This window comes from Littorina saxatilis, linkage group LG2 (genome assembly GCF_037325665.1).
Source record: "Littorina saxatilis isolate snail1 linkage group LG2, US_GU_Lsax_2.0, whole genome shotgun sequence".
In the NCBI taxonomy this organism is placed as follows: domain Eukaryota; kingdom Metazoa; phylum Mollusca; class Gastropoda; order Littorinimorpha; family Littorinidae; genus Littorina; species Littorina saxatilis.
The window spans coordinates 68,635,519-68,649,028 of NC_090246.1; the positions used below are offsets into that span (position 1 = coordinate 68,635,519).

Genomic DNA, 13,510 nt, shown 5'->3' on the forward strand with positions numbered 1-13,510 from the left:
GTGTGTGCGTGTTTGTGTGTGTGTGCGTGTGAGTGTGTGTGTGTGTGTGTGTGAGTGTGTGTATGTGTGTGTGTGTGTGTGTGCGTGAGTGTGTGTGTGTGCGTGCGTGATGGGGGTGATGTGGATGGGGGGGGGGGGGGGGGGCTTGGAAGATAACACCGTTAGGGGCTGACGGCCGCAGCGGCTCAGGCTGCCTTTGAACAGAGTCCTTCAGTATACCTGCGTGGAATCAAATGCGACTTCGACGCATGCCACAAGTCAGCCACAACAAAGAACCCACAGTGAACGTCCAGCCTAATAGCGCAGGGGACAACAACAACAAACTTAAAAATACACACACAAAAAACACCTGCAGCTTAGCACAGTACACAATCCCTACAGTAAGCGCATCCCGAAATTTCCTCATTAAGGACAATCAGAATACTACCGGCAACGCCTCCCCATTACCCCCCCACCCCCCCCCCCCCTCATGTTCGAGGTAGGTGTCCCGGTGTGTGCGCGCGTGTGTGTGTGTGGAGAAAATATATTTACAGGCAGTGAATGAGAGATAAATGGGAGGTAAGTGTGCATGATTGTGCTACCATTTCAATTAGAAATTATCTCCCTTGAAGCTGAAACTGATACATGTAAAAAAAAAAAAAAAGAAGAAGACTTGTTTCGGTAACAAAAACAAAATCTACACGAAAGACAACGACAGAATGACTAATTGATAGTTCCATGACAATCTATATCCCTTTCTAAATCAAATCTAATGAATACCTTCGAAGAGTTCCGATTCTTATTTTCCTTTGCCAAACCGGAAGTAAGCCATGGAAACAAAAATGGCGCAAGACGCCGTTCGAGTTAGACTGAGACACGATTCACAACACTATCCAAATAACAGATGTCTCAGTTGTATCCTGAATTATATGGCGATAATTTGATCATTTGGAGTTGTTTTTGAGTTGGTGTAGATTCGAATTTGTAGCTCGAAGTGAGTAGCCTATAGCTTGGAAAGAGAAACCTTGAAGTCGCAGGTAAGAAAGTAAACACAATTGACGAATTGTTGTTGCTTGGTTGTGTTCTCTCTCTCTCTCTCTCTCTCTCTCTCTCTCTCTCTCTCTCTCTCTCTCTCTCTCTCTCTCTCTCTCTCTCTCTCTCTCTCTCCGTCTCTCTCTTTCTCTCTCTTTCTCTCTCTCTCTCTTTCTCTCTCTTTCTCTCACTCACTGACTCACACACATACACACACACACACACATACACACACTGTGCACATACACACCTACACAAGCACACTCACGCACACTTTTCAAATGTACGACTTAAAAGGGATGTCTCAAATCAATGTAAGAGAAAACCTGTTGCTTTGATGGGGGAAAAACATACTACAGAGAAGAATATATATATATAAATTTGTGTTTTATTTTGTTGTTGCTATAGATATGTCTGATAGTACTAATGCTACTTACAAAAAGTAAAAACCAGTTATACACACGTATACATACGCATTCAAGAAGTCATGTGGCAGGCTTTTGCACAAGCAACCAGTGCTCTTTAGATGATAAACCTAGCCAAGCCCAGATATAAATCTGCATCCACAACACCTCAAAACGGGCATTGGTGCTAGTATTTGATTTAGCAGATAACAGTTATAAAAACCAGTACCAACGGTATGCATACGAAACCGCATGCGACAACAAGTCAAATCAGCCCTACACTTGACAGTTCTTTAAATCCCCTACTGAAGCTTGTGTATCGACCAGTGATGTAACTTGTAAACATATATATCACTATCAGTTAGTGGTGCTCACCAAAGATATTCTGCTGCTATACCAAGTTGCGTCACTGGCACCGTTTCAGTGGCATCACATGCTGCCTGGGTATATATATAGTTGAACAGTAAAAACAAACAAACAAGATAAGTTGGCTACCCAAATGTTTGGCCAAAGACCTTCCTCAGGGGCGTGTAATGCACGCAGACAACAATAGAGCAACACTATAAGGCCTATTGCTGACACTGAACAGTTGAGGAAATTGTGTTTGAACAATGGCTCACTAGTGCCTTTTGTAGTGCCTTTTGTAGTGCAATTAATTGCACAAACCTGTGTGCAAGTGTCATTTGAACTGGTTTTGATCTTCCCAAGACTGGTTGATATTGTACTGTCTACCTGCAGTTCACGGGGTTGTGAAACTTTATTATCTGCATTAGTGACTATAGATAAAACCCTGGACGAGGCGGCAGCAGCCGGTCACAACCAAGAGCTTTACACCCAAATTTCAAGATTCAAGTTAAAGTCACAAAGGTTTATAACGTAAGAAATGAAACAAACTTTATATGAGTTATATAATATTTTTTTTCATATCTTTTCTGGCTAAAGGGTAGGAGCTGAGAACCAATCTTTTAATGAGTTTAATCCCTCTGAATGAATGCTGCTGGAATGATTGGTGACAAATCCTTATGCAAATACATTATCAGTTGTTATCAGAAGCAACCATATTGTGAGGCAGTATCATAGTTTCTGTACTAACCGTAATCACTCACAGTCTTGAAAGTATGCTGCACATTTACAAGAAATGTTAATAAAACTATGTAAATAACCAGTCTGCCTTTAAAGCTGGCTGGCCAGTAGACCTTCCCAAGCATACACAATTATGATAACAGAGGAGGACTGTGAACTTACATTTCACAAAGGTTGTAGCTATGAGGAAGTACAAAATCTTAGCGTAGCAGTAGGCAGGTTTCACGGTATTGAGACATTCTATTGACTGCACAATGTGCTCTGATTTCTAACTTGCTGAACCAATTTTCTCAGTGTTTTTTTTCATATGCAATGCACAAATGTGTCATTTTGAATACAATTCTAAAAAAAAAAATCGTTTGAGTTGTTTTGTTGGCATTTTATGCACATGTGTTTGGTAGCGATCGTGTGAATCCTGACAGACGCCATTTCCTTCTGCATGACAGAAGCCAACCATTGATGTGAAAATTGAAACGAAAAGGCACTCAATTCACACTGAATGGTCATATTTGATAGCAGAGCTGCAATATCTAACCATACAAACAAAAACAAAAGCACAAATATGAATTTTGCATTACATATTTTGCACACAAAAAATCGAATCGAGAACTGGAAGCTGTCTGTCCGAAAAACTAAGTCTTCACAGATAAACCAAGTAAGCTTATTTTACCACAAGAAATGATAACATGATTTTATTTTGACATTGAAAACACACCTTTATAGTCTGTACTTCATAGGAAAGCATTTACAATGACCGAAATTTCGCGAAATTCCGCGCCGTGTCCATTTCTTGGAATGTCCGACCGTCGTCTGTCAGGGGTTTCCAACGATCGCTACTTTCACTTTCGTTGTCATTTTCGGGCAATCCTATGCCGTATGTGACATATTACACACTTTTCACAGTTGAGGCCGAAGGCGTGATTTGTGATTATTTTTTCAGGTGAGATTTTATTGTTTTTGTTGCCTTTTTGTCGAGTAATATGCCGTCTGTCAGCCAACGATCGCTACCACACGATCGCTACCTCTTCATGCTCGATCAGATTTTTAGCTTTTTCAATGATTATAGAAGTTTGATTAACGTTTCCTTTGCAGTTCTGGATCGGTAGGGTAAAGGTATCTAATTTCGACATAAGATCTTGGGGGTACCTAAATCCGACCGATTTTCCAAGTCACATCAATGACGAGGTGCGCACGTCATCACAACAGAAGGAATGCCATTCATACACGGGCCATTCATGAACCGGTTGATGACGCGATTTTACGGACCAATCGTTTTGTCGCGAGAGTTATTTGCGTCATCGGCACCGCGGCGCGAAAATTTGCCTTGCAAGTGTCTTCTAAAGTTTTAACGTTGAGGGGGGAATCGAGACAAGGGTGTGGTGTATGTGTGTGTGTGCGTGTGTGTGTAGAGCGATTCAGACCAAACTACTAGACCGATCTTTATGAAATTTTACATGAGTGTTTCTGGGAATGATATCCCCGGACGTTTTGTTTCTTTTTTTTGATACATACCTTTGATGACGTCATATCCGGCTTTTTGTAAAAGTTGAGGCGGCACTGTCACACCCTCATTTTTCAATCAAATTGATTGAAATTTTGGCCAAGCAATCATCGACGAAGGCCGGACTTCGGTATTGCATTTCAGCTTGGTGGCTTAAAAATTAATTAATGACTTTGGTCATTAAAAATCTGAAAATTGTAAAAAAAAATAATAATTTATAAAACGATCCAAATTTACGTTCATCTTATTCTTCATCATTTTCTGATTCCAAAAACATATAAATATGTTATATTTGGATTAAAAACAAGCTCTAAAAATTAAAAATATAAACATTATGATCAAAATTAAAGGCACAGTAAGCCTCCCGTAAACCATCACAGATACGGTCAGGCTTTTACACACAGTACAAACACCCTTTCATTTAAACACTCACCGATTGAGAACATCCTAGGTGCCCTCCGTGAAGAGCGAACAATTTTCAAAGAATTTATTTTTGCGTGGTTTATCTTACCCCTGAGCCATCGTGAACTCGTGTCATCCAGTTTCCCTTTTTCACAATGTAGTCGTCAGTTAGTCATTTGAATGTGACTCGATGTGAGCTTATCTACAATAGCACGTTTTTATGCACGAAACAAACGGCTGTGGTTCACAAGAACTCTAGCGATGGCTTTTGACTGTTGAGAGGAACGGCGATATGCACTGTAAACCGTCGTCTGCGACGACCCTTGCGTGACCCTGCTTCCGGGCTTTTCTGATCTTGTCTTGATGAAAAACATTCTTTTATGATTAAAGAATTTTGTAACAAGCTGTCAATTTATTATTTAGATTTTAAAAGTTAGGTCTAGCGCAAAAACGCACCACGGTCCAAAAACATTCTGATAATCATCGATCCACGGCTATCGACAGTTTACATCGATAGAAGGGAAGTAACTCATTTTTGACCTGAGTTCAGAATGGGTCCAAAAAGTGTTCGAGACAATCTGCAAAATTAATTCTTTAAAAATTGCTCGCTCTTTACGTAGGGCACCATACCAAGGATGTTCCCGTTTGGTGAGCGTTCAAATGGAAGGGTGTTTGTACTGTGTGTAAAAGCCTGACAGTATCTGTGATGGTTTACGGGAGGCTTACTGTCCGGGCGTGATTTCCGGTATCATATTCATAACAGCCGTCCCGGCCAGCACCAAAACGAGGCGCAATTGTTGTTAAGGAGAAGTCCACGAAAATAAATTCTTTGAAAATTTCTCACGCTCGGCAGAAAGCAGCCAGGATGTTCCCGTTCGGTGAGCGTTCAAATGGAAGTATGCTTGTACTGTATGTAGACGCTCGGGGAGCTCTGTGATGGTTTACGGGAGGCTTACTGTGCCTTTAAATTTTCGAAATCAATTTAAAAACACTTTCATCTTATTCCTTGTCGGTTCCTGATTCCAAAAACATATAGATATGATATGTTTGGATTAAAAACACGCTCAGAAAGTTAAAACGAAGAGAGGTACAGAAAAGCGTGCTATCCTTCTCAGCGCAACTACTACCCCGCTCTTCTTGTCAATTCCACTGCCTTTGCCACGAGCGGTGGACTGACGATGCTACGAGTATACGGTCTTGCTGAAAAATTGCATTGCGTTCAGTTTCATTCTGTGAGTTCGACAGCTTGACTAAATTTTGTATTTTCGCCTTACGCGACTTGTTCTTCTTTGTTTCTGTTTTTCGACGGCATAATTGGATGACCAAGCAGGCACGGCTACCTACTAAAGTCGTGTTGAGGCAGGCTTTGTTTAGGGATCCTTCTATCTCCCCCCTCCCTATGTGAGGAGAGTAGTTAGGGTACCCACAGTCTTTGGTGGTAAGCCTTCAGTTTGTGTGCGTCACTTATGTGCGTGTTTTTTGTTGTGTGTTTTTTCCACTTAAAATAAAAGTAGATTTGTTTAACATTCTGTATTCATATATGTATGCAATTGATTATTATTTTATATCAAAATGACTGAGTGTCTTTTTATGAACAAAAAAGTGTTCCTTGTTAATGAAACAGGTATCTTGGCTCTTCTTGCCGTTTTCTAAATTAGGGGGTATCGATAGTATAAGTTTATTTCTGCCATTAAAAAAATGATAAAGAAGTACTTATCTGTTTTTATCTTGTACACACATAAATACACTTTCAAAACATGTGACTTTTGTTAGTGTATGGAGACCTTGAAATGTGAAAAAAAACATTTCGCCGGCCGGTTTAGGTGAAAATGGCGTTCTGATCAAGGACATCTGCATGCAAACATATAGACAGCCTCAGGCAAGGAACTTTGTTGTGAAAATCTGTTATATGTTTAAACTTTATGTAAATCATTTAGTATTAGTGGTTTTCAGTCTTCTTTCTGGAGTCAGGCTTGCATCAAGTTTGTTTGATAGATTTTCACGTTTTGGGGGCAACTTTCGTTTCGCTTGATTTTCTATGGAAAAAAAGACTCTGCGTATAATTTTTTTCTTTGTTTTGTGTGGTACTGATCCTAATTAATTACAATAACATCCATGTTCACAGTATTTCACAGTTTTATGTTTGACTGGAAGTGTGAGAAAATGGGAAATGGCTGAAATCAATACTGTGAAACCTGCCAGTAGAATATATTTGCTGCTACCGAGTCTTGTTTGTAGCGCCTTTTCTTTCACAAGATGGGATGTTCTCTACAAATGATAATAAGAATGTCAACAATGAAAAACATTATAGCATAATTTTATTTAATGTTTTTTTTACAATGAAAACCCTCAAGCAAACCTTTCCAAAGTTTTTGAAAGTTTGATCAAATCGGAAGATCAGAGAGTCTTTTGCGGGTTGACAAAAAAATTGGGGTTGCAAAAAGACATTCGGCTGTGATTTTTGAGTATAACTACAATATATTTGCTGTTCCAGGTCATAGGAAGCGGAAAAGGACAGCCATGCCTGAAGTTCAGCTAAGTCACCCTGACCCTCGCGGCCTTGACCTTGCAGTGGGTTATCCTTATACTCAGGCTAAGAATTCCCCAAGGTCATCTGAACTGTACGAGAACACAGAGCCACTCTTCAGAAAAAAGACAAGACCCAAGTAAGTTGAATTGTATTTGTCCGCAATGTGCATGTGTGTCTGTCTGTATGTCTGTCTGTCTACACAGTTTGTTTTTACATTTAGTCAAGGGGGGAATCGAGACGAGGGTCGTGGTGTATACATGTGTGTGTCTGTCTGTGTGTGTGTGTGTAGAGCGATTCAGACTAAACTACTGGACCGATCTTTATGAAATTTGACATGAGAGTTCCTGGGAATGATATCCCCGGACCTTTTTTTTTTATTTTTTCGATAAATGTCTTTGATGACGTCATATCCGGCATTTTGTAAAAGTTGAAGCGGCACTGTCACGCCCTCATTTTTCAATAAAATTGATTGAAATTTTGGCAAAGCAATTTTCGACGAAGGCCGGACTTTGGTATTGCATTTCAGCTTGGAGGCTTAAAATTTAATTAATGACTTTGGTCATTAAAAATCTGAAAATTGTAATTAAAATAATTTTTTTATAAAACGATCCAAAAATACGTTTATCGTATTGTTCATCATTTTCTGATTCCAAAAACATATAATTATGTTATATTCGGATTAAAAACAAGCTCTGAAAATTAAAAATATAAAAATTATGATTAAAATTAAATTTCCGAAATCGATTTAAAAACAATTTTATCTTAATCCTTGTCCGTTCCTGATTCCAAAAACATATAGATATGATATGTTTGGATTAAAAACACGTTCAGAGAGTTAAAAAGAATCGAGATATAGAAAAGCGGGCTATCCTCAGCGCAACCGCTACCGCGCTTTTCTGTATTGTTAATTTCACTGCCTTTGCCACGAGCGGTGGACAGACGATGCTACGAGTGTACCGTCTTGCGGAAAAATGCAATGCGTTCAGTTTCATTCTGTGAGTTCGACTGAGCTTGACTAAATGTTGTATTTTCGCCTTACGCGACTTGTTGTTTGTCTATCTGAGAATTAGTTATATAGAGCCACACCCACACGCTCAAACACACACATACACACACACACTCACTCACATGTACACATAAACACACACACACACACACACACACACACACACACACACACACACACACACACACACACACACGCATGCATGCATGTACACATATGGGGTAGACAAAAGCGGAACAGTGGAACCCCCAGTCCCCCACTTTAAGACCCCTTAATTTAAGACCTCGCTCTTTTTTTTTTACATTTAGTCAAGTTTTGACTAAATGTTTTAGCATAAACGGGGAATTGAGACAAGGGTCATGGTGTGTGTGTGTGTGTGTGTGTGTGTGTGTGTGTGTGTGTGTGTGTATGTGTGTATGTGTATGTGTATAAAGCGAATCCGAGAAAACTACTGGACTTCATGAAAACTTCATGAAACTTCACATGAGAGTTCCTGGGTAAGATATCACCAGAAGTATTTTTCATTTTTCTGATAGATGTCTTTGATGACGTCATATCCGGCTTTTTGTGAAAGTTGAGGCGGCACTGTCACACTCTCAATTTTCAACCAAATTGATTGAATTGTTTGTCAAGCAATCTTTGAGGAAGGCTGGACTTTGGTATTGCATTTCAGCTAGGAGGCTTAATAATTAATGAATGAGTTTGATCATTAAAAATCTGAAAATTGTAATTAATATTAATTTCATCCTATTTCTCATCATTTTCTGATTGCAAAAACATATAAAATATGTTATATTTTGATTAAAAACAAGCTCTGAAAATTAAGAATATAAAAATTATGATTAAAATTAAATTTCTGAAATCGATTTAAAATCAATTTTTATCTTATTCTTTGTTGGTTCCTGATTCCAAAATCATATAAATATATATGTTATTTTTGGATTAAAAACAAGCTCAGAAAGTTTAAAAGAAAAGAGATACAGAAAAGTATGCTGTCCTGCTCAGCGCAACCACTACCGCGCTATTCTGGCTTGTCAATTTCACTGCCTTTTCCACGAGCGGGGGACTGACGATGCTATACGGTCTTGGTGAAAAAAGGGCAGTGCGTTCAGTGTCATTCTGTGAGATCGACAGCTTGACTAAATGTAGTCATTTCGCCTCATGCGACTTGTTTAATTTTCTGGTCATAACGTCTGATCTCCCTGTTATGACTCGCTCACTGTTGTGACCTGATTTTTCAGACTTGCTGCTGCAGTCTAAAAAGGGGGATCCTCTGTGTACTCTGTGCTGGCCCACAGGCACACACTCTCTTCCTTTACACTCTTTCTCCTCTGACTTATTTCCCTTCCTATTCTTTCTCTCGCATATTTGTCAGTGTGCGGAATTAATGACCAAGTAAAGGAATAGGCTTACATATATATATGCAAATGTTAATTCGTTTCACCTGCCGTTCATTGAATGTGATGCTTCCCAGGCTAAAATTGTTCAGTTTCTCTTCCAATCACTCGTAAGTTGTGGTCAATGTGCAAGTCAGTTATTTACTTGCAGTTATTTATTTTGATGCCCAAACTTCTCAATTATTGTCTGTGTGTATTTAAAGGTTATTTGCATCAGAACTCCTTTTTACATTCAGTCAAGTTATGACTAAATGTTTTAACATCGAGGGGGGAATCGAGACGAGGGTCGTGGTGTATGTGTGTGTGTATGTGTGTGTGTGTGTGTGTGTGTGTGTGTGTGTGTGTGTGTGTGTGTGTGTGTGCGCGTGCGTGGGCGTGCGTGTAGAGCGATTCAGACCAAACTACTGGACCGATCTTAATGAAATTTGACATGAAAGTTCCTGGGTATGATATCCCCATACGTTTTTTTCATTTTGTTTGATAAATGTCTTTGATGACGTCATATCCGGCTTTTCGTGAAAGTTGAGGCGGCACTGTCACGCCCTCATTTTTCAACCAAATTGGTTGAAATTTTGGTCAAGTATTGTTCGACGAAGCCCGGACTTCGGTAATGCATTTCAGCGTGGTGGCTTAAAAATTAATTAATGACTTTGGTCATTAAAAATCTGAAAATTGTAAAAAAAATATTTCTTTTATAAAACGATTCAAATTTACGTTCATCTTATTCTCCATCATTTGCTGATTCCAAAAACATATAAATATGTTATATTTGGATTAAAAACAAGCTCTGAAAATTAAATATATAAAAATTATTATCAAAATTAAATTGTCGAAATCAATTTAAAAACACTTTCATCTTATTCCTTGTCGGTTCCTGATTCCAAAAACATATAGATATGATATGTTTGGATTAAAAACACGCTCAGAAAGTTAAAACGAAGAGAGGTACAGAAAAGTGTGCTATCGTTCTCAGCGCAACTACTACCCCGCTCTTCTTGTCAATTTCACTGCCTTTGCCGTGAGCGGTGGACTGACGATGTTACGAGTATACGGTCTTGCTGCGTTGCATTGCGTTTAGTTTCATTCTGTGAGTTCGACAGCTACTTGACTAAATGTTGTATTTTCGCCTTACGCGACTTGTTTTTCTCTTCACTGCTTCTATCGTTCGTTTTGACATTTTTTTTCTGTTTTGTTCATTGTTTTGTTGTTGTTGTTGTTGCGTTAGTTGTTGTTGTTTATTTGGTGTTTCTTTCCTGCTACTGCTGTCAGATAAGATTATATCTCAGGATATTGTCATTGATGCCTTCCATCACAAAAACCTGAGGAAATTCGGAGTACTAAAGCTGTAAGGACCCCCCCCCCCCCCCCTCCCCCCCGAGCTAAAGCATGCCCAAGATGTAGATCCATAATCTTCGGGAATTTATTTATTAACAACGCTTTTCCTATGTCTGTCTGTTTAATTTGGACTGGTTGGTCATTTTCCTTTGTTTGTTTGATTGGGATTTTATTGGTTTTTTGACTCACGTGCGAAGCAAAAGTGAGTCTATGTACTCACCCGAGTCGTCCGTCCGTCCGTCCGTCCGGAAAACTTTAACGTTGGATATTTCTTGGACACTATTCAGTCTATCAGTACCAAATTTGGCAAGATGGTGTATGATGACAAGGCCCCAAAAAACATACATAGCATCTTGACCTTGCTTCAAGGTCAAGGTCGCAGGGGCCATAAATGTTGCCTAAAAAACAGCTATTTTTCACATTTTTCCCATTTTCTCTGAAGTTTTTGAGATTCAATACCTCACCTATATATGATATATAGGGCAAAGTAAGCCCCATCTTTTGATACCAGTTTGGTTTACCTTGCTTCAAGGTCAAGGTCACAGGAGCTCTTCAAAGTTGGATTGTATACATATTTTGAAGTGACCTTGACCCTGAACTATGAAAGATAACTGTTTCAAACTTAAAAATTATGTGGGGCACATGTTATGCTTTCATCATGAGACACATTTGGTCACATATGATCAAGGTCAAGGTCACTTTGACCCTTATGAAATGTGACCAAAATAAGGTAGTGAACCACTAAAAGTGACCATATCTCATGGTAGAAAGAGCCAATAAGCACCATTGTACTTCCTATGTCTTGAATTAACAGCTTTGTGTTGCATGACCTTGGATGACCTTGACCTTGGGTCAAGGTCACATGTATTTTGGTAGGAAAAATGTGTAAAGCATGTGAGTCGTATGGGCTTTGCCCTTCTTGTTCTTTCTTTCTTTAGTTCTGGGTGCGCGCGTATGTGTACGTGTGTGTGTGTGTGTGTGTGTGTGTGTATGTGTGTGTTCCAATCCTAAGAGACTCTCTGTCTCTCTTTTTCTCTCTGACGTTCCCTTATTCTTTCTCTATCTGTCTCTCTGCCTCTCTGTCTCGCTCTCTCTCTACACATCTCCAACCACCATCCCCGCCTCACGGTGAAGCAAAAGTCTCCCGGGGATAAAACCAGAAAGATAGTAAAAGTTCAAGTTGGTAGGTCTACACCAGGACGGTTAAAACGTTTACTTTAAGGCCACAGCCCCTTACAATAGTGGTTAAAATAACAGCAATAGTATGTGCACAGTTATAAATTATAGTCACGCATAAAATTCAACAAATACATACTTAGAGAGAGAGAGAGAGAGAGAGAGAGAGAGAGAGAGAGAGAGAGAGAGAGAGAGAGAGAGAGAGAGAGAGAGAGAGAGAGAGAGAGAGAGAGAGAGAGAGAGAGAAAGAGAGAGAATTTATACTGGATTATATTTTACAAGGGTTAAGATTTAAGGCTGGTGCCTTTTCTTACAATCTGTCCTTGGGACTCACAAACACGCAATAAAGCAAATTTAAAACAAATCGCGTAAGGCAAAATTACTACATTTAGTCAAGCTGTGGAACTCACAGAATGAAACTGAACGCACTGCATTTTTTCACAATGACCGTAGTCCGCCGCTTGTGCATAACGGAGTGAAACTGACGAGCCTGTTCAGCGCGGTAGTGGTTTCGCTGTGCTGCATAGCACGCTTTTCTGTACCTCTCTTCGTTTTAACTTTCTGAGCGTGTTTTTAATCCAAACATATCATATCTATATGTTTTTGGAATCAGGAACCGACAAAGAATAAGATGAAATTGTTTTTAAATCGATTTCGGAAATTTAATTTTGATCATAATTTTTATATTTTTAATTTTCAGAGCTTGTCTTTAATCCAAATATAACATATTTATATGTTTTTGGAATCAGGAAATGATATAGAATAAGATGAACGTAAATTTGGATAGTTTTATAAAAGAAAAAAAAAAGTACAATTTTCAGATTTTTAATGACCAAAGTCATTAATTAATTTTTAAGCCACCAAGCTGAAATGCAATACCGAAGTCCGGCCTTTGTCGAAGATTGCTTTACAAAAATGTCAATCAATTTGATGGAAAAATGAGGGTGTGACAGTGCCGCCTCAACTTTTACAAAAAGCCGGATATGACGTCATCAAAGACATTTATCGAAAAAAAGAAAAAAATGTCCGGGGATATCATTCCCAGGAACTCTCATGTCAAATTTCATAAAGATCGGTCCAGTAGTTTGGTCTGAATCGCTCTACACACACACACGCACAGACAGACAGACACACACACATACACACACACTCACACACACACACACACACACACACACACACACACACACACATACACACACCACGACCCTCATCTCGATTCCCCCTCTATGTTAAAAACATTTAGTCAAAACTTGACTAAATGTAAAAAATAACAAGTCGCGTGAAGCGATATAAAAACATATAGTCAATCTGTAGGCATCATACTATGATCAACTAAAAACAAAACTTGACTAAATATAACAAGTCGCGTAAGGCGAAAATACAACATTTAGTCAAGTAGCTGTCGAACTCACAGAATGAAACTGAAGGCAATGCAACGCAGCAAGACCGTATACTCGTAGCATCGTCAGTCCACCGCTCATGGCAAAGGCAGTGAAATTGACAAGAAGAGCGGGGTAGTAGATGCGCTGAGAAGGATAGCACGCTTTTCTGTACCTCTCTTCGTTTTAACTTTCTGAGCGTGTTTTCAATCCAAACATATCATATCTATATGTTTTTGGAATCAGGACCCGACAAGGAATAAGATGAAAGTGTTTTTAAATT

The 13,510-nt window shown here is 39.1% G+C and overlaps 1 protein-coding gene across 2 annotated transcripts in view; it reads left to right on the forward strand.

The window, feature by feature from the left end:
* Positions 1-814: 814 nt before the first annotated feature.
* The window catches only part of LOC138959591 (flagellum-associated coiled-coil domain-containing protein 1-like), an 81,932-nt gene continuing 69,236 nt past the window's right edge, over positions 815-13,510 (forward strand). For both annotated transcript variants that reach the window (XR_011453752.1, XM_070331136.1), the window contains exons 1-2: positions 815-1,016; positions 6,896-7,067. Coding sequence is in view for 1 of the 2 variants with exons in the window: in XM_070331136.1 (XP_070187237.1) it covers positions 6,922-7,067 (146 nt within the window). In the remaining variant the exon portion in view is untranslated. The remainder of the gene's footprint in view (positions 1,017-6,895; positions 7,068-13,510) is intronic.